Below are 23,168 nucleotides of genomic sequence, written 5' to 3'. Positions count from 1 at the left end.
TGCCCATGCTGTTTATATTTATCAAGGAGGTGTTGGAGGAGTTCCATCATCATATCCCAATGCGCCCTGTCATTTCAGGAGATTAGACCGATAGAGTTTGCAATCCATCAGTGTGTGGCTGATCGTACTGCCACCCTTTTGCCCACTGCATTGACCTTTCTAATTTCCTGATGAGGAGGTGGTGCATCCCCTGTACCTTGGGTGTTGGCAGGTTAGAGTGCCGTGTGGACCACAAGGGAGTTGGCTAGGACATGGCCACAGATGTAAGATGGGTTACTGGGTGAGGGTTTATACTTTTTTTTTTTTTTTTTTTAATCAACCCTTCATGTGATGACCATAGCCCTAACCAGTTCTTCGAAGGGTCAGGCAAAGAGGCACTTTAGACAAGCATTCAACAGATCCTATAATCGCTGGAAATAGGACTGCTCAATCGTCAGAGCCAGCTGTGGAAGGTGCTCTTGGCGCAGAGTGGCTTTTCAGTGTTACTGGTGCATTAGATGTCGAAGCTTTTAGTGTTGATGTCGGCTTCGATGCCAAAATGGACTTTGGTGTTGTTGCCGAGGTTGCTTTCGGCGTGGTCTTCGATGCTGGAGTCCAAGAGCTCATCGGCTCCCAGGTAGACTGTAGCTTCAGCAGTGCCTTCGTGCCTTTAAAAGGGAGAGTTTTCAGCACCAAGGGTTTGTGTCTGTGTCAACCATGGCCGGAGGCAGTGGCCAGAAAGCTTGGAGAGGTGCGCCGGTTCCAAGGTTTGCAAGATGATGAGGTGTGTGTACAGATCTGAGAACACTGTTCTGGGTCAATGGGAATCAAAAGGTCGAAGAGTCCCGGCAGAGGTACCGAAAACAAAGCCTAACGGTACCGGCCTGAAAACCAATCTAACCATGGAGCCAATGCCTAAGTGCATTGCCAAGTAAGGGAGGAGTCACTATACCTCATTACTCAAAAGACATCTTCACAGAATAACAAGCTGAAATTATCCGATCCCAACACTAGATAACAGGAGCATGTGTATCTACAACCACACATGCTCCGAACATACAGATTTCATCATCATAATGACAGCCTCAATTCTCTTCTTAATTTTACCATTTAACAGAGTTTTATCAAGTTTCTATACAGGAAGAGTTAACAAAACTAAACATTGTAATTCCAATCTATGCCCTGTTAGTTACACTTTGCAGAGTACAGCTTACAATATCTCCAATCTACAGACAATGTGTTTTCAACAAAACATTTTTTTTCTAAAAAGGTACATGCTTTACACCATTATTTGCATGTATTTCTTCTATAGAGTACCAAACAGTTTAGTTTAGCATTTCAAAGGTTTTCAATAAAAATGTCCTCCAAGCTAAATTCCCTAAATTTATGAACTATGTAATATGATCTAACACTGGGTTAGTTTTCGTGTTAGGGTTAGGTTGGTGACATTGACAAACCACTTGGCCTTCGGCCACGTGATTTATGATGTCACCAGAACCCTTCAATACAATATAGAGAACCCTTAAATATAGAAATATATCACGTGCTTCACATAGTCTGTCATATACTAGAAGGATGGAGGATGTGTGACAAAGAGGTTGTAGCAGGGCCACACAGGCTGGCAGCACAAGCAGATTATTGAGGTAAGTGATAGTGATATTCAGACATACTGCCAGGGAGAGACCATGAAACTGTGAAATAGGGTAAGAGTGGAAGCTGAAGGTGATATAGATTAGGGCTGAGCAGCATAAGACAGTAAACAGGCTTGGAGTATGTCAACAATCATGAAAGATAAATGTTGGTTACACAAATCCATTTTATGAAGGTTGGTCTTTTTGGTTCCATTTGGCGTTGCCACCATCCTTAAAACAACATGAAGATATACTGCTTCTATTTAATGGAAAAAAAAATTGAAGCTGTATAACTCCATCATATCAGTGACGAAGTGGTTCTTTGTTAAACTTTCCATATCTCAGAACTCTATTTTGATTCTTTTCTACAATGCTGCACTACTGAATAAAAGTATAATTGATAACATCCCGATAACACTAGACACCATTCTGAGTAACACTTTTTATGAAGTAATTTTATTAATTGGCTAGTACACCACATCCAAAACAAGAGAGAGTGAAGTGTAGTGATAGGAAAGAAGGGCTAAGGCAGGTAGAGACTGTGGTTCATGGACGCCATTTCTGAATCATCAGTTAATGGTAGACTTGTGTGACAAACTCAAGATTCTGAAATGCAGCACTGGATAAGTTGAGGAAGAAAGCAGACGTCAGACAGGAATGAAAGACAACAAATACTGCAATGTCACGATCTCTCAAAAATAAATCAACAATGCCCTTATAAGAAATATAGTACCACTGTATCCAATACTTCACAAAAACAGGAAAATGTGGTCAGGGAGAGAGTCAGTCCAGTAACATTACTCCGCAAAAAAATAACACAGACCCAAACAAATTATGCCTGAACTGCACTTTCCATTTCAGCATATTTCATTTCTACAATCTACTTTGATGTAACTTGTATCACAATCTCCTAAAGTAACAAAATGGGTTTGGCTCACAAAAACGCATTTGCAGGTGGCAGAAATTAATTCAGCTTAAAATACACAAAGCATTTAGGAGGGCAGACAGACAAAGCTTAAGACTGTATACAACGATCAAAAAGGATTCTGATATGCGAATAATTGGCACAAAATGGTTGTCATGTTGAGATTACCAGCAAGCTTAAAAAGACCATGTTTTCACAATAAATCACACATTTTCACCAGTGTTTTATGGTTCTGCACCACAGATTAGCAATTTGAAGTAGGAATATGGCAACCTGAATTGTACAGTGGTTAAGGCGAGTCCAGCTTTAAGCTATTGCTAAATGATGAGCAAACCTGAGAATTAAGTCCTTTGCCTTCTCAGAGATGGGCACTTCTGGAGGAAATACAAGAGTTTCTTTCCAGTTCATTACTTTTCTATATGTTTCCTGTGGCGTTTCAGAACAAAATGGTGGGTATCCTATAGAAAGGCAAATACAAGACTGTTTTACTATTAAGGGAAAATAACAAAATTACAAATGAGTAAAGCACACACAGCAAAGAAAGCTTTCCACTAGTATATTTTTAGGGATTCGGGAACTCCATCTCAAATTACCATTTACATATCAACTGATAAATAAATGACATTAAATCCACAAGAATCAGATGATCTAATACCATACAACTGATTTGTTTTTCAAGATACTGTTTGTTGAGTGAGGGACTAAGAATTAAACCAAAAGCCCCTTGTCCAACCAAACATGTTCTTCCACACAACAAATCGACTTTACTAAATTCACTCTTTTCATTCCTTCACACTGTGGTAGCATTTTCCTCAATTGAGCTCCTCTTATGGCTTTCCTGCTTTTTAAAAAAACATTTTTTATTTCTTTTCAATTTTTATATATCCAACTGCCAAAACAGCACTGTCCATGGTTTGGGTTCCCCAGTATAAAGTCACATTGAGGATAGAAATGGCATAGCCGGTGATGCTACATTTTTGACCCAGGGGATAAAGTTTTTATCTTATGTGAATTCTGCTACACATCATCATTTGATGGCATGAAATCTATGAAAGCAACAAGGACCAAAGATTAGCCAACAAAAAAAAAACAAGACCTTCTGATGTGTGTGCTGGCCAAGTTACAGATGTTCAAAGACAGGGAAAGTGCCAATTAAATTGTTCGAGAAGTAGAGAACTATTCTGTTGGACTAAAAGACAAACGTTTTCAAACTCACTAATCTATTGTTACTGTGATAGTGAATAAAGGTTGCATTTTACATTAAAAAGAAAACCTTACAAATAATAAAATCTACCAGTAAGTAAATAAGTTTATGGACTCAAATAAAAATCTTTACAAATAATAATATAAAAAAAGATTAACACAGCTAGTTTGTCAGGTTAAAACGTTTTAAAGGCAACCAATGAATTGTTACTACATAAAAGTCAAAAAGAAGAATCAGTGGAACACAAAATAATCTTATATAGGCCAACATACTTAGATTGTTGCAAATAGACTCCTAGTCCAATACCATGCTGCAGGGATGTATGCAACAAGCACAAAATAAATATCTATTTAGGGCATCCAAACACTGACACAGTGCCATGGGTTCAGTAGTGCCTTTTCACTCCATGTCGTCTAAATAGTGGGATTAATAAACATCTTGTTAGAGCAGTTCTCAGTTTACAAAAACATAAAATGAATGGCTCTTTCATGCCCTTTTCACAAAGGCATGTTCTAGAGTTTGGATTTTTGCTTGATTATGTCACAATGCATAATCCAATAAGCAAAGTCCTGAGTCAGAATATCAATTAACAGGACCAACGCATTTCTGGTTTGATTGAATCTAGATATGTCTCTAGGTCAGGATGTGTTTTCACTTTTACAAGTAATTTCGAAGGAGGAGACCACCAAGGTTACGGATAGTGGAGGCTAACAATCTGAATTCCCAAAACTTGGTCTTTATAACCTGTGTTTGAGTTTAATCTGGTCTTCCCAAAGGCTGCTGCAGCCAATTGTCTTCCGAGCACTTTCTACATGTCAGCCCAGAGGAGTTTCCCTAAACCCTGCTGATTTTAGGGCATCCAGATAAGACACTAAGTAAAGTTTAGCATGCTCATTTATATGCGCTTTTTGACCACAGGAGAATTGTGTGCAGTTGGCAATATGCTTCAACGCATCTTGGGACGAAATGCAATAACAGGTCAGTGCAGGCTACAATAATAGCACAATCAAATAGCAATACAGGGATGTGTATTCCCGCTATCGGAGGGGTGGTTTAGTAGATGTTCAGCAAGGTGAACAAGTTACTTATCTTTGGTAACTCTTTTTCTATTAGGTACTATCTAACCACAGATTCCTGACCTTTACAATATTATACAGTCACCAGATTGGATCTAGAGACATTTCATAGCAGTACTCTTGAGTGCCTCTAGGGGCGTTGTGCAGCCTTGTGTAACTTTTGTTAAGCCTTGAAAATGACAGAACGGGATCGCATATAAGCACCTCCCTGCAAGCTGAGGTCAGTTTCCTATTGGATTCTTTGTGTCCTAGTAAGAGGAGCCCAACGCAAATATCAGTACCAGGGTACAGGTCTCTAATTTGGGGCATTTGTAGTTGGCAAAAGAGTCCACTCCACAGTACCGATGGATGAAAAGACAGTGAGGAATTTGTAGTTAGAGTATCCCACAGAAAGCGTTACAGAATCTTGTTCTTCTTACTGAAACTTTTAACCGTGGATAATTCACCTAGATACCAAAGTAGTTACTTCCAGGGCAGAGGGGCTGTGGAGTGGACTAAGACCAAAAAGTCTTGCATGACAGAGCGGGCAAAATTCCCTTCCCACCAGCCATGATCACCCAAACTGATGGTTGTCGGTACAAACAATGAAGAGCTTAAAGCTATTTTGGGGTCAAACTGGTAGAGACTCTCCTCATCTTTCGAGGGATGACAAGAGGTAAAGAACACTGGGAGAATTATGGACTGCCCAATCAGGTAAGGAGTCACAACATTTGGCAAGAAGGTAACCCAAGTCCTCAGCACCAGTTTGTCTGGAAAAAAAGGTGGCGTACAGCAGTTGTACCGAAAGAGCCTGAAGTTCTCTTACATGATGAACTGACAATCGCTATGAAGAAAATAGTCCTTTTAAAAAATATATTTTTTAGAACCTCATTTTCATGTGTTATAAACAGAGACATTACAAACAGATAAGCATTAAGGGGATTGTCAGGCACATACAGATCTAAACTGCATTTTAGGTACAGGCGAACCAAACAATTATGCATAAACGTATTAAGAAACGCAATGCAGGACACCCAGCAGGGGTAAAACGCAGAACATTAACCAGTATATTAACAGAGTGTTACACAGAGGTGGAAAAGGAACACACATTATAGAGGGAGAAACTTCGTAGTATCTCAGTCAGGAGGACCAGAGTAGATTAGAAAGAGGTAGCTGCACAATAAGTGCCAAATATACTTGGGCCATGATGTGGGGGGCTGCACTGAGGTGAACACTTCACTGGTATCATAATAAATCATATCTTTCAACCAGTTTGAATCTTTAAGACAATGTCTACTCCCTCAACCCATTGCTCCCCCCGTTTTGCAAGAAGCAACACTATGGTGGTGAATCTGCAAGGGACGGGAAAGATGCCCTTAACATACCCAAACAGGATCTGAAACAAATCTGGAGTGGTCATAGTGGATAAAAGAGTGAGTACCCTCATCCAGTACTGTTGAATAGTAGGGCAGGCCCATTCGAGGTGTATGAAATCAGCATTGTCAGCCTTGCATTTGGGATAGTGGTGTGGGCATGTAGGGTCTATTCTAGCCAGGGTGGTATATGTATGATAAAGAAACTTATAATGTACAATATTGTGCTGATGACTGGGGTAAACAAGCTTGGTCTAAGTGCAGAAGTAGCACTATGTCTTGTCAGGTAGTATGTCTTGTCATTGGTCTTTTCCCCATGCAGCCTTGACCTTACTAGTGCAGTTGGAACAAAGGGCTATACTGGCTTGGTAAAGCCTGGAGACCAGTCTCGCCCCTGCAGTAGTTCATTACTAGCATCAGTGGGGAAAATTCGTCCAGCTCTAATGGATAAGGTCAAAGTCTGTCACACAGAGTGACAAGTATCAATTGGACCATGTATGTAGCGTCACCAAAACGGTCATCATCGGCCTGAGTGATCACATGCCCATTCAAAAAAAGATCCCCCACTGTAGGTAGATGAAATGTTTCTAGTGTGCGCTGTACTAGTATTTCCCCTGTTAGGGGAAGCCAAGGCTTATAAAGCACATGAATTGCAGGAGAATAAAGAAAACCCCTACCTTAGCATTAATAGAATTCCCCCCAGGCCGAGCAAGTAGTCAACAGGGTCTGAATGTTGGTGGGGTCCCTCGGTACACCCAGGGGAAGAAAAGCTGAAAGCCTGATCCTTCTCCAGTTTCACAAAAGGAAGATGTGGATCACAATGATACCAGAAGTATGCAAAATGGCACTGTGCTACAAGAACGTATAGCTATAAATGTGGCACTCCAAACCCGCCTCTTTCATAAAGAAGTGTTAACATGTGCCATTTGATCCTGAGCCGGCGGTCCGACCAGATCAGCCGTGTCAGTAGGTTCTTCATAGAGGAGAAGAATCTATTCGTCAGATGTATAGGAATGTTTGTGAACAAATATAAAAAGTAGGAGAGCACAGCCATCTTAATAATGTTAATTCTACCCGACGTGGTGAGCAACAGTTTAATCAAGCGTTTGATTTGTGTGGTCAGCTTGTTAATTGTCTACCGTAATTCAAGTGCGCCACCGCCTCCTTCTGCCTATGAAGTATGATGCCCAGGTATTGTCTTGTGGAAACAGGCCAATGGTTACTCCACCATCTCGCTATGGCACCTGTGAGGGGAAAGAGCTTCGATTTGGCCCAATTGATGGGGAGGCCAGACAGGCCACTAAAGTGAATAATTCTGCGCACTGGAGGTGGAGGTATTGTCGAGGGCTACCTAACAAAAAGCAGGATATCATCCGCGCACCTCGGTATTATCAATGGATTTGGTCCAAACCGTAAGCCATGATGGAAGTACAGCACTTGTAGCTGCCAAACCAGGGAATCCATAGCTATGATATAAAGTATTGATGAGGGGCACTGCTGGCGCCACAAGGCCTGAATATACCTCAATACCCGAATGCACCCACTGGGAAGTCCCATTTTGCCCACCAGGGCCATTCTAGTGAATTAAATGCCTTCTCGGTTAAGAAGGGTCACCGTCACTGGCACATCAGGGGAGATCTGATTCAGTACTACAAAAATGGTGCACAGATTGAGAGAGGTAGACCTGTATAGGAATAAACCAATTTATATTAGCAAAATTATTTCCTCCATCAGTAGGGCAAGACGAGTAGCGATAAACTTAGCTAAGATTTTATCGTTGTGATTGAGGAGAGATTTGGCGGTGGGGGGCAAGATGAGCACATGTTAGCACCTTATTAGGTTGTAAAGGACAAGTTACTTTTCTTTGGTAACGCCTTGTCTTGTAGAGACAATACCTAGCTGCAGATTCCATATCAAAGAATTTCTCCCAGGCGTCAGTCTGGATCCGGAGATTGTTCTCGAGCAGTACCCCTGCACGCTGTTAGGTGGCGTCAATCGGTTTGATGTCCATCATCGTCCACACCAGATATGACATTGCGGGTCCTATATAGACGCCACCCCGGCACGCTGACATCAGATTCTTTTTCACGACATTCACGCATGAAGCGCAGAGCCATGAAGAACACGGACCACTGGTGCGACAAAACTAGGACCATGAAAGGTGAGTCCCTGTCCCAAGAAACCAGTTCACATAGCGGAGAGGATGGGTGGGTCGGTAAGGAATCTGCAACTAGATATTGTCTCTACAAGATAAGACGTTACCAAAAGTAAGTAACTTATTCATCTGATAGAGACTTCTAGTTGCAGATTCCTTACCTTAGAATAGATTCTCAAGCAATACCATCCCCTGAGGTGGGTCTGCGAACCAAGATCATACTAGAAAGTCCTGCAGGACCAAACAGGCCAAATACCTGTCCCTACGGACCTGACTGTCGAGGCATTAATGTTTGGTGAATGTGTTCAAGGATGTCCACGTTGGCACCTGAGAGATATCAAGGACTGGAACGCAGTGGTCACAGCTTTTACCCCGTTAGAATGAGCATGCAAACCTTCGGGGGGTTGCTTCTTCGGCAGTGCGTAGCACATCTTAATGGAGAGTTGGACTCATCTGGAGATAGTTCGCTTCTGCACTGCCTGACCTTCCTTGACACCCACATAACTGACAAAGAGTTGACCATCCACCTGAAACTCTCAGGTACGATCAAGGTAAAATGCCAATGCTCTCTTTGGGTCCAGAAGTTGGAGTCTCTCCTCTTCCTTAGAAGGATGCTGGGATGCGTAAAAAGTAGGCAAGATGATGATAGGCCTACATGAAAGGGAGTGACCAGTTTTGGTAAAAAGGAAGCCTTAGTGCAAAGCACCACTTTGCCAGGATAGACGGAAATGTAGGACAGCTTAGATGACAATGTCTGAAGCTCACTCGCCCTGCAGATGGAGGTAACGGCCACATGCAAGGCTGTTTCCAAAGTGAGAAGCTTGAGATGACCATTATAGACAGATTCGAAAGGAGCGCACATTAGAAATGTCAAAAACAAATTCAAATCCTATTGGAGCATAATGAATGGGGAATGAGGAAACATATGTATAAGACCTTTAAGGAACGTGTTTACAATAGATAAGAGACTTAAACGAAAACAGTTGATCAGGCAACCTCAAAAGGCAGAAATTGCAGACAACCTTTGAGTGCCCATAGCAGAGCCCAGCTGGGCCAATGAAAGTATAAACAGAACCTCAGAGAGAGGGGCAGAAAGTGGGTCAAGAGACTTATTTGTACACAATAGCACAAATTTCTTCTAACAACAGGCGTATACCATTTTGGTGGAGGGATGCCTGGCTACCCTGATTACATTACAGACTTCGGGAGGAAAGTCGAAGTCTGTCAACTGTAGCCACTTAATCTCCATGCAAGAAAGCAAAGAGTTGAAAGGTTGGGATGGAGAACCCTCCCCTGCTGCTATGACAGAAGGAGCAGTCTGATTGGATGATCGATGGCAATGCTCAGTAGCTTGGGATACTAGACTCACTCAGTACCCCATCCGGAGCTACAAGGATGACTTGTGCTTGGTTGTTCTTGATCTTTCTGAAAACTCTGGGCAGAAGTGGTTTGGGCGGAAAGGAGTACAGGAGGCCTGAGTTCCACTGGTGACTAAAAGCGTTGCCGAACCATTGCCACCTTAGAAACTCCAACGTGCAATACTGCTGACACTACACGTTCTCTGCGGAGGCGAACAGCTCTAACCAAGGCTCTCCTCACTGTTGAAAGAGATCTTATGCCACTTGAGGATGGAGACGCCATTCGTGAACAACTAAGCATTGTCAGCTGAGTTCATCTGCTCTGGCTTTCAGAGGGCCTGCCAGATGTTGAACCACCAGAGAAATGCCCTGTTGTTCCAGCCACATCCAGAGGTGCAGAGCGTCCTTACAAAGGGTCCACGACCCCATCCTGCCCTGCTTGTTGCAGTACCATATGGCGGTGGTGCTGCATGTGAACATATGCACTACCTTTTCCTTGAGAGAGGGAAGAAATGCTTTCAATGCTAGTCTGATCGTGCAGAGCTTTGACAGGTTGATGTGGAGTCCAGACTCTGCTGGAGACCAGATGCCTCTCATCTCTGCCTCTCCCAGAGGGCCTCCCCAGCCCAGGAGTGACACCTCTCACTAATGTTAGATCTGGTTGTGGAAGGGAGAGGGATCAGCCTCTGACCCAATTGCGGTTCGTTAACCACCACTGCAGATCTTGCACAGTTCCTTTCTAGAGCTGTACGTTGTCTGAAAGATTCTCCTGATGCTGCACCAACTGGAACTTCATTTCCCACTGCAGAGTCCGCATATGCAATCTGGCATGACTCAGCAGCAGGATGCAGAAGACCCAGCAGCTTAAGAGTCATTCTCACTGAAATACAGGATAGAGGCTAAAATATCAGTATCATAGCTTGAATATCCTGGACTCGCCGCTTGGGAGGATCAGCCTGAAAGTGTCCAGAAGAGCTCAGATGAGAGGGAGTGCCTGAGAACGAGTCAGGTGTGACTTCGGCATGTTTATTGTGAACCCGAGCGAATGCAGGAGGTCTGCCATAGTCTGGATGTAAGAGACAATAGCCTGAGGCGAGCCTGCCTTCAACAGCCAGTCATCAAGATAGGGGAAGACTGAAACACCTGTTCTGCGCAGGTGAGCTGCGACCACAGCCAAGCCATCATCTTGGTGAACACCCAAGGGGCACTGGTAAGGCCAAAAGGGAGCACAGTTAACTGAAAGTGGTCATGGCCTAGCTTGAACACAAGTAACATCTGTGGGCACGCAGGATGTGAATATGGAAATAAGTGTCCTGCAAGTCCAACGCTACCATCCAGTCTCCTGGGTACAGGGCAAAAGCAACCTGAACCAACAAGAGTATTTAAAACTTCTCCTTCTTGAGGAAGAGGTTGAGGGACCGAAGGTCTAGGATAGGGCAGAGACCCTTGTCCTTTTTGGGGACCAGAAGGTAGCAGAAATAGCAACCACAGCCTACTTCTGGCACAAGAACCCTCTCTATGGCTTCCTTGGCCAAGGGAGCTGTAACCTTCTCTCGGAGAAATACCAAGTGATCGTCCAACAACCGATCATAAGATGGTGGCATGGATAGGGGGTAGTCTCGAAGGGGTCGGAATAGCCCCTTCGGACTATCTGTGAAACCGACCTGGAGGTATCGCCAACAGAGCAGGCGACAGTAGATCCTGCCTCCAACTGGTCCATGGCGGGAAGGAGTCAGACTAGTAAGGATTGGAAGCTGCTGCGGAGGGGAAGAGCGTGGTTGAGCTGGAGGAGCGGTGGACTGGCCTGACCGCTGGCTCCTTGATCCACGAGGTTGGTGGATCCCACATCCCTGGCCACAGAGACGCTGGGAAGCATAAGCGGCACAGTGGCTGAATGGGAACAAAGCAATCTTCTTCCCAAGCCAGCCTCTTGGATTCCCTATTGAGGTGCGGAAGGGAATGCACCATGGGAGGTGGAGGCTTGGATAACCAAGCTCTCAGGGGTGGGGTGCTGCAGAAGAAAACTTGGGTCACCTGGAGCAGGGTGATGGCAGCAGGAAATATTCCTGTTCTCAGGAGCCAGTGTGCTGGGTTCATCTGTAAGGGCTTCATTGAAGGGGAGCAGGGGTATGGAGGTTGAAGGTCAAGGTTGAAGCACCTCTATTGGGAGGTTAGTCCAGACTGCCAGCGAAGGCAACTCGAGGTCCAGGACCTCAGCTGCTCTTTGCACCACCACCACCACAGAATATGATGCTCCCTCCTCCGTAGCCACAGTAGGGGGGAAAGCATGTCAGAATCAGGGGAGGAATCTAGTCTACTGGCTTCACCCAAGTCCATACTCCAATCCGTAGAGTCTTGGAGCTGGTATTCTAAAGGGTCCAGCGACCCCTTCCATTCTTCATCATACCCTAGCCCATGAGAATGGGGCTCCGGATCCAAGATAGGAGGCAAGACTCTTGCTGGTGTCAGGTTTGTACGAAGCCCATTCGGCTACATGTTGGAGTCTGAAATGAGAACGGGAACGGTGCCACCAATGGGCACTGGTGGCGCCAGGAATGTCAGCGCCAAGTCTAGAGTTGGGGAAGGTTGAGGTGGTATGACTGATGCCGTCCCGGAACAAAGCATGGATCCATGGGTGACCCTTGGAGCAGAGGCTAAAGCTGCCCACGCAGGACTTGAAGGGGCCCCCTTTGACTCTGCGGGGCCCAGCGCACGCCAGGGGTGTTGGAATACCCCAAAATGAGGCACATGGCCTCACAGTCGTCCTTCAGTTGGGCAGAGGTTGCTCCAGCTCCTGGAAACTCAGCGAGGTCGGTCCAGACTCAGGATCAGCAGCAGGAGGCCTAAAACGTAGTTGATCTCTTGTCTGTTCGCCGACGGACGAGGGGATGTTGAACAATGTTTTGGCTTCTTCGGTTTCTCCTACCTAAAGAAGGCACCTTGTTGCAGCAGGGAGAAAACATCCTGCATAGTCGTCATGAGGATATTTGCTAAGAGGATGTATTTATTGAGGGGTCTGGGATGCAAGACTGGTCTACATGGAGCTGTCTTTTTGAGAATGAGGAGGTATAGGGAGTAAACTGCCTTGCCATGGTGTTGATGTGGCACTGGCTCTATTGCCCCATTAAGGACAAGGGTGAGAGTCTCTTCTTGGAGTGTTCTGAGCTTAGTGTGTGTGACAGGGTTGGGATTATTAGCGGAGGTGAAAGAAGTTCTAGACACTACCCGTGCTCATGCCTGATGCATCAATTTGTTTACTTTTTCAGGTGGTAGGGCATAGTCTGTGGCTTGGGCTAAGGCTTGTTTACAGGCGGTATGCACTACTAACAAGTCAGGGGGAACATGGCCCTTGATACAGGTAGGATCAGATGGAGAGGGTTTAACTTTTTTCAACTCTGGTCGTAACTACCTTAGCTTTCACAGGCTTGCTAAGGGCAGACTTAAGGATTTCCCTCAACATAAGGAGGAACTGAATGGAGTGTTCCAATTTGCAGAGCATCTTCCTCCTCTGGCATCCCGTGCATATCTATTTTGTAATAAGAAGCTGTCAGTTGTATAATCCTTGGACAAGTTGTCCTATCATCTGGGGAGGAGGCAGCTCTGACTGTGATCTGTTAGAAATCTGGATTTCATAGTGGATCAATGCCTTAATCTTCCCAGGGTCGTCTGACTGAGCCTTTCAGGCACTGATAGGCTCCCAAAGGATATCGGGCACAGGTTCCTCTTTTAAAGCCACCTTCCCCTTCCTTGGCAAAGGCTCTGCATTCTTTGTTGGCGATCCCTTAGCTGAGATTTTTCCAGTATAGGTAACAAATCCTCTTGTCTTTCCTCAGTGCTGACCAAAGATGGCTGAGGATCTAGGAGTTACAGTTTTTTGTGCACCAGACTGGCCATTCAACTCTCAAAAGGGGTGCTCGGCCGGGAGTGCAGCCCTTATGTGGCTTATAATGAGTTTCACCGTAGACCATACTCACTACCCTAAGTATTGGCTTGGTGTGAGGGCTCCTAGTGGAGGAGGTCCTCTTTCTTAGTGTCTGAGCCACTGAAGTTGATTACCTTCTGACTAGCTGGTGAGGTGGGATGCCTGGGTTTGAATGTCTTCCTCTACACTGAGTGGGTGTGGTTCCCCCAACATGCATAGGGCTTTTTCCATTGGCTGTCACTGCATCGCGGAGTGAACCCAATGCCAGTGCCTCACATAGAGAAGAGTTTTCTTGCAACGGAAGATGAGACAGAACGTGCACTCAGCGTATTCATCAAGAGAAAGGCAAAGATTACGGACGCCGTGAAAGTCAGCAGACAGACGGGTACTTCGTGTGACATCCAGGGCATGTACTAAAGGGTATCTGTTCTATCATTCTCTACTCTTTCACATTCTTTCATAAAGAACAAACACAGGGCCTGCAAAGGCATGGGCACCTTCAGGATTAGGGACCCAGTGTTGCAAAGTGGTCTCCAAAGAGCATCAACATCGAGGTGTCTGAAAGTCTTTTGAAGGCAGTAGCAGAAGGTTGTACTGTAAGGATTTGAAGCAAGAGCGTGGAAAAGGTAAAGTCCAGAAAAGCCTCCTCGTTACACGTCTGAGCATGATAGTGGAGGAAAAACTACTTGACAATGGAAGTGGTGCCCATGCACATTGCCAAATAAGGGAGGGGTCACAGGACATCCAGGGACTCAAAGACGACTTCCAACAAAAAACAACTTGCAACATACGGCTAAACATGAGATGACAGGCGTATACAGAGCATGTATCTACAGCCAATACATGCAACAAACATTGGGATTCACCTTGCTGGTGGAAACCTGGACCACCAAACTCTGGAGTAGAATGCTGTATAAGGAAAGCAGGGTAGCTAGGAACCTCCATACAGCGTCTCGCCACCTACCTTTTCACCAGTGGGCACAAATAGGGTTTTGGCCAAGTGCCCATTACGGTATCCAGAAAGTCTTTATGGTATGGAAGCAACGCCTCACATGTGGCCGGCCCACATTACAAAACTTCATTAAGAAAGTATCTCTTGACTTCAGCTACAGGCAACTGAAGGGACAGCACATCTTCTGGGGTCTAATTACAACAGCAAATGAAGCAGTCTCTTCCACTGGGGGAACCAAGAAGTGAAATTAACCCTGCATGGGAGGGATGTGGGGGGTTAGGAGTGTAGGAAATGTATCCTATTTACATCATCTAGGTTTGTCAAGTGTTGGTCAAGAGTCAGGGCTTAAAGATCAAGGAGCTCTGAGGGTACATCCGCTGTAGTGGAAGTAAGAGATCAGACCAAGGAAGTATGGGACACGGTGCACTACAGCGGATTAGGAGAACAAGCACGACCTCAGTTGAGATGGGACATCTGAGTCTGTACTGGATTCTTCTCCGGCGTCAACACAAGAGTCTATGAATGAGGGACTAAGGCAGGTCCCAGAGCTGGAATGGAAGATTTCACAGGAGTTGGTGATAAACCAGTGAGGGGACCAAGGGGTTCAGATGGCACAGGGGATCATTCTGCCAGAGATAATGCGACTGGGAGGCTCTGCAGATCCTTGGGGCCCATAGGGCTCAAGAAGGAGCCAAAGGAGTGCCACAGATGTGGCACATGGCCTCCTCAAATATCTCGATCTGCTGCAGACTTGTTGATGTCCCATGGAGCTCTGAGAAAATCGAGATCAACTGTGAAACCAGTCCTTAATCAGGGATCTGCATTTGATGCCCTTGCAGATCTTTCTTTTGATAGAGAGTGGCAAGAAGTGGATGATTCCCACTTCGCCTTCTTACACTAGGAATCTGACTTACCTGAGATGTTAGCCTGTGAAGACAACTTCTCACAGATTGGCCTTGGGAGCCGGTTCCCATCCTCCAACTAGAGTGGGAGCAGGACATGCACAAGTGCCATGACTTCTTCCTGTGTTTGGCGACCTACAGCTTTGTGGTACTGGATTTCCTTTTGCCCGCATGGTTTCAAGGCACTCATTTCCTAGCTTGATCAGAGCTATTCAACTCCTAACTAAAGCCTGCTTGAGATCTAGAAAGTAAGCTGTTCTCCACCCAGACATTCAGATGATTCAAGTAAGGGTTCAGTGTAACATGTACCTGACCATCAATAAACTGGACCGCATAATAATTTGCATGATTGAGCCAGTTACATTTACTGCATATTACAACTACAACTGCAGATTTCCGGGACGACCATAAGTAGCAGATTTTGTAAACTGCATAAAAACACATGCATAGAGCATGACCCTAGACTTGTGGGCAGGCTTTATATACATCAGCAGGAACTCTGTCGGCACCAGAGGCTTTGCTATATGGCTTTTAATGGCTTTGCACACCTCAGAAATTATGACCTCTGATTCATCAGGTACAAATGTGGCCTCTGTCAGAAGAATGGCACATGTTCTTCTTTTGCATCACAGCATTCTTCAGATTTCTGATGTGGTAGAGGGCTTCACAGTGCCTTTGTTATTTGTTGGCTCCCAGGCTGTTTTCTATGATGATTTGGGTGCCTTTGAAGCCGTAAGTGCTTAAATAAGTGCAAAAATACATTGGGAAGCTGTCTCAATACAAACAACAACTTGTATGGTGTGCAATGAAATCATAATCAATGAGCAATGTGATTGTATCCATTGATGGTGCAGTATTTGAAATTAACATTTTTACCAGGCTCTTTCCACTTACTTTATAGAAGCCTGCATTAACTTGATACAGGTAGCCTGCCTAACAACTTCCCATGCCCTGAAAAGGCAACTCCGCACTACCACATACACAACATCAACAATACAGAGAGGAATATTTAAATGAAAGGGCTTGTGGACACTCCTGTCCCCACAGTTCAATATGTGTCTAACTGAGCTGCATGTGGTTTGCGGGTTACAGTCTTTTAGATTTCCTGTCTCGAGTTGCTAAGTTAGCTTTGAGTCTGTACTTTGACCACAAAGTTAAAGGGACTCAGAAACAGGGACCTATTTGGCACAAGGTGCAAAAAAACGTATTGACAAGAGACATTAGAAACTGATTCGAATAAAAGAGTGAGTCAAACCCGTATTCCAGCTTAAGGCCTACAGGTTACACAAGCATCTCTGCAATCCCCACAGAGAAACCTTCCTAGCATATGCGCTTGTAACCTGGAAGTTAAATGCAGTACTCTATAACAAGAACATTAAAGGGCAGATTTATTAAAACATAGCACAAGCAAGTGCTGAAACCTAAAGTTTGCTGCACTATGTTGATGGGCGAGAGCTTCACAGATCCATATATACAAAGATGGTGCTAATGCTCTCTTTCCAGAGCTGGCACACAGACTGTTGCCCAGGGCAACACACACAAGCACACTCACCTTTGCACTAAGGCATGGGTGATATCTAGCACAGATTCTGTACTGGAAGGATGTCTTTCTAGTGCAAAATACCTTGCTTAGAATAAATTCAGGACTTCCCACAAATTGAATGTGTGCTGCACAATACAGCACACATGCAATTTGTGAAATGTAAGGAGAAATTAAAACTTGTTTTCTTGTTAACATCTGCCTCTAGGAGGCATTAAGTTTTGACAGAAAGCCCAATCTTCAAATTTTAGTAGATATGGCTTTGCATCAAAAACCATGAGTAGCTGTAAGGGCATGTCTACCTCACATCCATAGGAAGCTCCCTTTGATCCAAAGTAAGTCAAAGCAGTGTACAGAGTTCCATGCATTACTTTTAGGGCAACTTTCTTGCTTTAAAAAAATTATGATGGAAAGTAAATAGTTTTGCAAGACTTTGCGCCTGTGTGCATCACTTTATATGACTCTGCACTGCCAAAGTTCCAACCCTAGACTCTAACTTTCTTATGGTGATTCAAACCTATGCCTAGCACATAACACTAATCTCTGCAATAAGTAAATAAACCTGTAATTGTAGAAACCCTACCATACAACAGTAAAGAATCCTGAGTCTGGAAGATACACAGATATCTTCACAACAGGTACCTTTCAGCTATGTTAAAATGTGGTCTTGTTTGGACTATTAGTAATGTGGAGCAGTAGTTTAGATAAAACAAATCTAAATTTAAATTACAGTATACTCTGTATAGAACATACCAAATAAAAGCATCCAATTTAGACTTGCATAACCCCTTTGCCCTTCTTCCTCAGCCTTTAACATTGCAGTGATCACCTAGTGAAAGAAAGATTGCTGAGTGCCAATGAGCCTTGAAACTGGTTGCAAGTCACCTCCTTTAAAGATGCACAATAGGGGAGAGTCACCCTACTCAGCATCATCTTTGAGCTAATAGTATAGGGTGAGATGTTCGCTCACCTAAATAAGCATGGCACTCTGCACTCACTGGTAGCCTATCATTTCTTCTGACCCCAACAGGGCTATTTTTTTCATGCCTTGGTAGGTGGTGATCTGAGACCATGGCCTCGTTTTCATTATATAGACTTTGCACTGTCAAGCTCGGGGCAATGGCACAATGAATGACATAGCAGTTAGAGAGAATGGGGTCGCACTTATAATAATTTTACTTTTCTGCTACAACAGAAGCACATAACTATCACCATAAACTGGATCTCTCCTCCTTGTGCTTCTCCTCTTAGACATCTTCCCCACCATCCTTTTCCTTAATAGACAACTGCTGATCCTGTCAGTGGGACATATTTGACTCTCCAGCCAAGGATTCCAGTTCACGTAGTACATAAATATGAAATATTCTTAACCATACATCCTCAGCCTAGAGAATCGTGCACTTGTTGTAGTCTTTCAGTTTGGGTTACAGGTGCGAAAAGTGATTAAGAGAGACACAAAAAAAAAGGTTAAAAAAATAACAATGCTGGATTATAAATATAGGCACATAGATGAATCTTGTACCCTTAGAAAGAGGTCAGCCTAATAGGTGAATTTCAGAGGGCTGTCGATAGACATTAGTAAAGATGCTACTCCCCATTTCATGATGCATTACCGGTTGAGGACTTGCAGTTTAGAGGTTGAAGATTTAGAAAGACCCCTGCTCAGTTCAGGTACTGTCTGATTAACTTCATGATTTCTTAACAAACTGATATGTGTGGTAATCAAACTGTCAGTGTGCTAAAACACCTGATTGAATACCTGGAAATACCCTTTATTTTAAACGATGAAGAGGAGGAAGTGCGAAAATTGGGTCATGCCCAGATTACCCATCAATAATTCTCATTACAAAAAGTATTTTCATCCTTGTTTCAGTCCTTTGCCCCTTCTATCCCCCCTTTCCTCCCTCCCAAAACCTGCAAGGGTTTACCAGAAAGGATTTTAGTGCTTGGATAGAGGTACATGGGGACATAATTAGACACTTTTCTACTCTGCCTTATGAGAAGGATCTCAGTTTGCTTATTTGTGAATTAAAAGTTCTTTCATGAGCTGACTCACCTCACCGCTAAATGACTGAAATGAGGGGGTAGAGAACCGAGAACAAATAAAAATACTTGTAAGGAATTGTTCAAAATGCTAATAAAACCTCACATCGGTATATTTTTATAGTACAAACAAATGCTACAAAATGCCAGCTATGGTACTGCCACTATTCAAAATGTTGAGAGACACAAGCCATTCTTTGTTCACTCAAGCTATATAATGGTTGCCCACTCCCACCAGCAATCTTTTTAATCATTCATCTTCACTTCACACTCAACTAAGCTCTTCAAGTGCACAACCATGTGCTACACATGCTTAACTGCACCGTGTTCATCTTTAAAAAATGTTCATCATACTGGACAGTCATGGCATGGCATCCCACATTGTCCTGCACCAGTGAGGCAAAATTTTCCATCCGTTGGCAGGAGTGGAAGTGAAACTGGCCATGTAACCGCTCAAGAAAGTGACGCAAACAGGGAGGAAAAAATCTCTGAGAACTGTTCAGAGAGGGTACAATGCAGAAAAGTCTGAAACTTTCACTTAGTTTATAGCCAATGTTTTTGGCAGCTGGATATACATGTGGCTAGACCTATAATGTCCTCCTCATAATAATAAAAGGACATGGGAAGACCTATCCATTTAGTGAGCAGCTCATTTGCACAAGACGCCCTGACCAAATTCTAAACATTCAATGCATTTAAACAGGGACACATTTTCCATGAATGGGAATATCCAAGGCATAACATCCAAACGTGGGTTACAAACTACAAATCAATGTACTCAATTATATGGGTCTGTCATTATACTACCATTCCAAGTGTACTAGTTAACGTTTTTTTGCTTTTCATCTATAGTTCGACAACTGACATACAACACTCTATTTACTGAGTCCATACCTATTAGCATTTCATACATTATAACGCCCAACGACCACCAATCACATAGTTTGTTATAACCATTCTGCATGAACACTTCTGGAGCAATGTAATCAGGAGTCCCAACTGTGGAATATGCCTGGAATAAAAAAATAAAAATAACTCATAAGAAGCTACTTTAAAACGCAGAAGAATTAGAATTACACTACTTAATTAAAGTACAGTTAGTAAAGGGAAAGTACAAGTGTCCAAACAAGAAATTGTATGCATTTCATAAGTGACAGCCACCCCAAAGCATCTCTCACTGTTGGGGTAAAATAAGATGGCCCTATGAATTTGAACTCAGAAAAAAGTGATGTTTTTGTATGTGTGGTTTCTACTAACATCAGCAAACCCATGTGAACTGTTGTGTGACAGAATGTTATCTAAGGTTTAAGGAGTCTTGGTGTATCATTACAAGATTAAGGAACAAGTTACTTACCTTTCTTAATGTGTTTGTGATGAATACTGACTCCCCACAGATTACTTAACTTTTGAAAATCTGAGGTGCCAATCTGGATCCAGAAACTCTTTTACAACAGCAACTACATCTGCGACTATCTGTGCTCTCTGATATGGAAACGTCAGCCTATATAAGGCTCCAGGTGGTACGCAGTTACTCAGTGGAACACGGTGGAAGTGACTAAGAACATGCATCTCTAGGAATACAAGCAGCAATAACAAACCATCCAACCTCATTAAATAACATGGGAGCTTCAGAATGTGAGTGCACGTCTACAGAAAGGTGAGAAGGCAGGGCAGCAAGGAATCTGCCAGAAGATACGCATATTAATGAAAAAGGGCATTACTGAAGGTAAGTAATTTATTCTTCTGATGGATACTTATTTTATATTATAATACCTCAAATTCCATCAAAAAACCGCCAGAACACAAACTCCAAACAATAATAAATTAACAGATTTGGTCAAAGGGCGACCCACAGCAAAAATGACATTGCTTTAAGGTAAAAAAAAAAAAAATGGGTTCACTTGGCACCAGTCTTCAAACATGAAGCTTATGCCCAATCACTTGGCACCAGTCTTCAAACATGAAGCTTGAGCCCAGACTACCATGTTGTGAAAGATCTACCCTGTCCTGTAGTGGAATACAAGTCAAACATTTCCACTAGATCAGTGTGCCAGGCCCTCCTCTCCCAATCTACGATTACAAAAATCAACTGAGCCAATTCAGACTTAGCCTTCTTAAGAACTCGAGGGAGGTGCAAAATTTGAGGAAAAGAGTACAGTAGATAATGATCCCAGTGCAGGAGGAACACATCTTTTAAGAGCATCAAAAGGGGAAAATGTAGTTCACGGAATGGAGGACACTTCCAGATGACAGGGGGCACAAACAGATTAATGCACAGGAAGCCCCAGAACTGAAGCCTCTTGTGTCACATAAGATTAGATCTGCCACTCGTGATCCTTTAAGAACAGCCTGTTGAAAGCATACACCCCTAAAACTCACTGGTCTCCCCAGGGCATCACCTTCAGGCAAACTCAAGTGTTGCAGAGAACAGTTTCACAACTGAAGGTACAACTGTGGAAAGGAGCCTCCACTGAACATTTCCCTGTTGGGGCAAGTTGTGTAATCTGACAGAACGTGTACCATCTGCCACCTTCCCTCTTCCCCCTTCAAAGACAATATAGGGGACAGGTGGAAGACATGACCAAAGCCCAAGAACTACCTCCCAAACCCAGAGAAGAAACATTCATCACTATGTTAATCTTGGTGGGGGTTGGACGCAAAATGGCATCTCACTAATGATGAGGAGAGGGCATCTACTACTGTAGGTCCTGTACAACTTAGGATATTTCAGCTGTTGCTAATAGACTCCCTTAGTGTCAAAAGAACCAAAACGTCATCCTCCGCCATGCACTCAGAGTAAGGAGGATACAAGAGGCTACCTATCCCAGACGAAGAGTATATTCAACATAGGCAAAAGGCAACCAAGACTGAAACACCAGATCCATATCTTGACAGTTCTGAAGACTATGGATTGACAAAAATCATGTGGATTCTGTGCTCAGAATCACTCCCATAAAAGAGCAGCAATTGAATGGAATGAAATGCAATTTCTGGTAACTGGCCAAGGAAGAACACCAAGAGGTGAGGAGGATCCATGATGAGGAAACTATGTAGTGTGAGCATGCCTTTCCTGGGCAGTCATCTAAGTAGGTTGAAGATGGGTGCATCCCACCGCAATAGGTGGACCGCCATTGTCAACAGCATTTTGGTGAATCCCTTAGGTGCATAATGCAGCCTATATAGCAGGTTGGTAAATCTGGCATTGCTTTGGATGGAAAGGGGAGTGTGCATTACAAAGCTAGGAATATCTGTTAGACGGCAGCACAGGAATGTAGAAGTACGCATCCTGCAAACCTAGAAACATTATCCTTTTCTGCAGTTGCAGGGCAAGGACCTTTGTCTCTATTATCAAAGTGTAAGCAAGAGGGTTGTCAGTGGAGGGAACAGGAGGTATTTCAGGCAAAAATTCAAGAAAAAAAAAAGAACATACCCTGTCTAAAGAACTTGCATGTCTGAGGAGAACACCATCCGCTGACCCAGAAAATGAGGAACAGTTCCCAAGGACAATAAGATTATGGTCGGGAAGGGGCAACTTAAAGTGGGTTTGCTGCATTTGTCTGGCAGCTGTGGGAGTAATGTTGCTGCGGCTGACCCTTGGAATTCCCTTTTAAAACGTAATGCTGAAACAATTGGGCAGGACTTTAGAATGCGGCGATAGATGTTCCTGCCTTACCAGCCTATCTGAAGGAGAAGCACCAGAAGAGTTTCATTGGGGAGGACCGTCCCAGTAAGCAAGCCACAACACTGCTCTGGTTAGAGCACTCCTGTTGAAGAGAAGGTCCATCAAGGGAACCTGGAATTCTTCTGAAAAGCCTGTGAAGCCCGCTCAGGCATGTCTGCACTAACCATACCAATAGCCATTGAAAGCCCACCAATACTGGATGCATCTAGTCTGCACTCCAGAATCAGTTTGTGTCCAGTTCATCCTTCACCACCCAGCAGAAGTGTGAGGTAATGTACTAATTGTAGCCAATTTGTCTACCACCTAAAAATTATATGATGGCCATCATAATGGCTCAGTAGGGAAGAGGTGATAGGCGGGCATATTGCAAAGTTGCATGAGGCAAAGGCCAAGGAGCCATGGCATCCTGGTGCTTTGACTCTCAGTAAAGCAGAGTGATCAGAAAGG

The 23,168-nt window shown here is 43.8% G+C and overlaps 1 protein-coding gene across 3 annotated transcripts in view; it reads right to left on the bottom strand.

Annotated features, from left to right (window-relative positions):
• Window positions 1–23,168, bottom strand: part of STK38L (serine/threonine kinase 38 like) — a 402,183-nt gene that overhangs the window by 77,056 nt on the left and 301,959 nt on the right. For all 3 annotated transcript variants that reach the window (XR_011202284.1, XM_069228620.1, XM_069228621.1), the window contains exons 10-11: window positions 19,934–20,051; window positions 2,870–2,993 (exon numbers count right to left, since the gene is read on the bottom strand). Coding sequence is in view for 2 of the 3 variants with exons in the window: in XM_069228620.1 (XP_069084721.1) it covers window positions 2,870–2,993; window positions 19,934–20,051 (242 nt within the window). In the remaining variant the exon portion in view is untranslated. The remainder of the gene's footprint in view (window positions 1–2,869; window positions 2,994–19,933; window positions 20,052–23,168) is intronic.

The sequence above is a fragment of the Pleurodeles waltl genome, chromosome 4_1, assembly GCF_031143425.1.
Source record: "Pleurodeles waltl isolate 20211129_DDA chromosome 4_1, aPleWal1.hap1.20221129, whole genome shotgun sequence".
Lineage (NCBI taxonomy): Eukaryota > Metazoa > Chordata > Amphibia > Caudata > Salamandridae > Pleurodeles > Pleurodeles waltl.
This window is presented reverse-complemented; position numbering and strand designations above follow the sequence as displayed.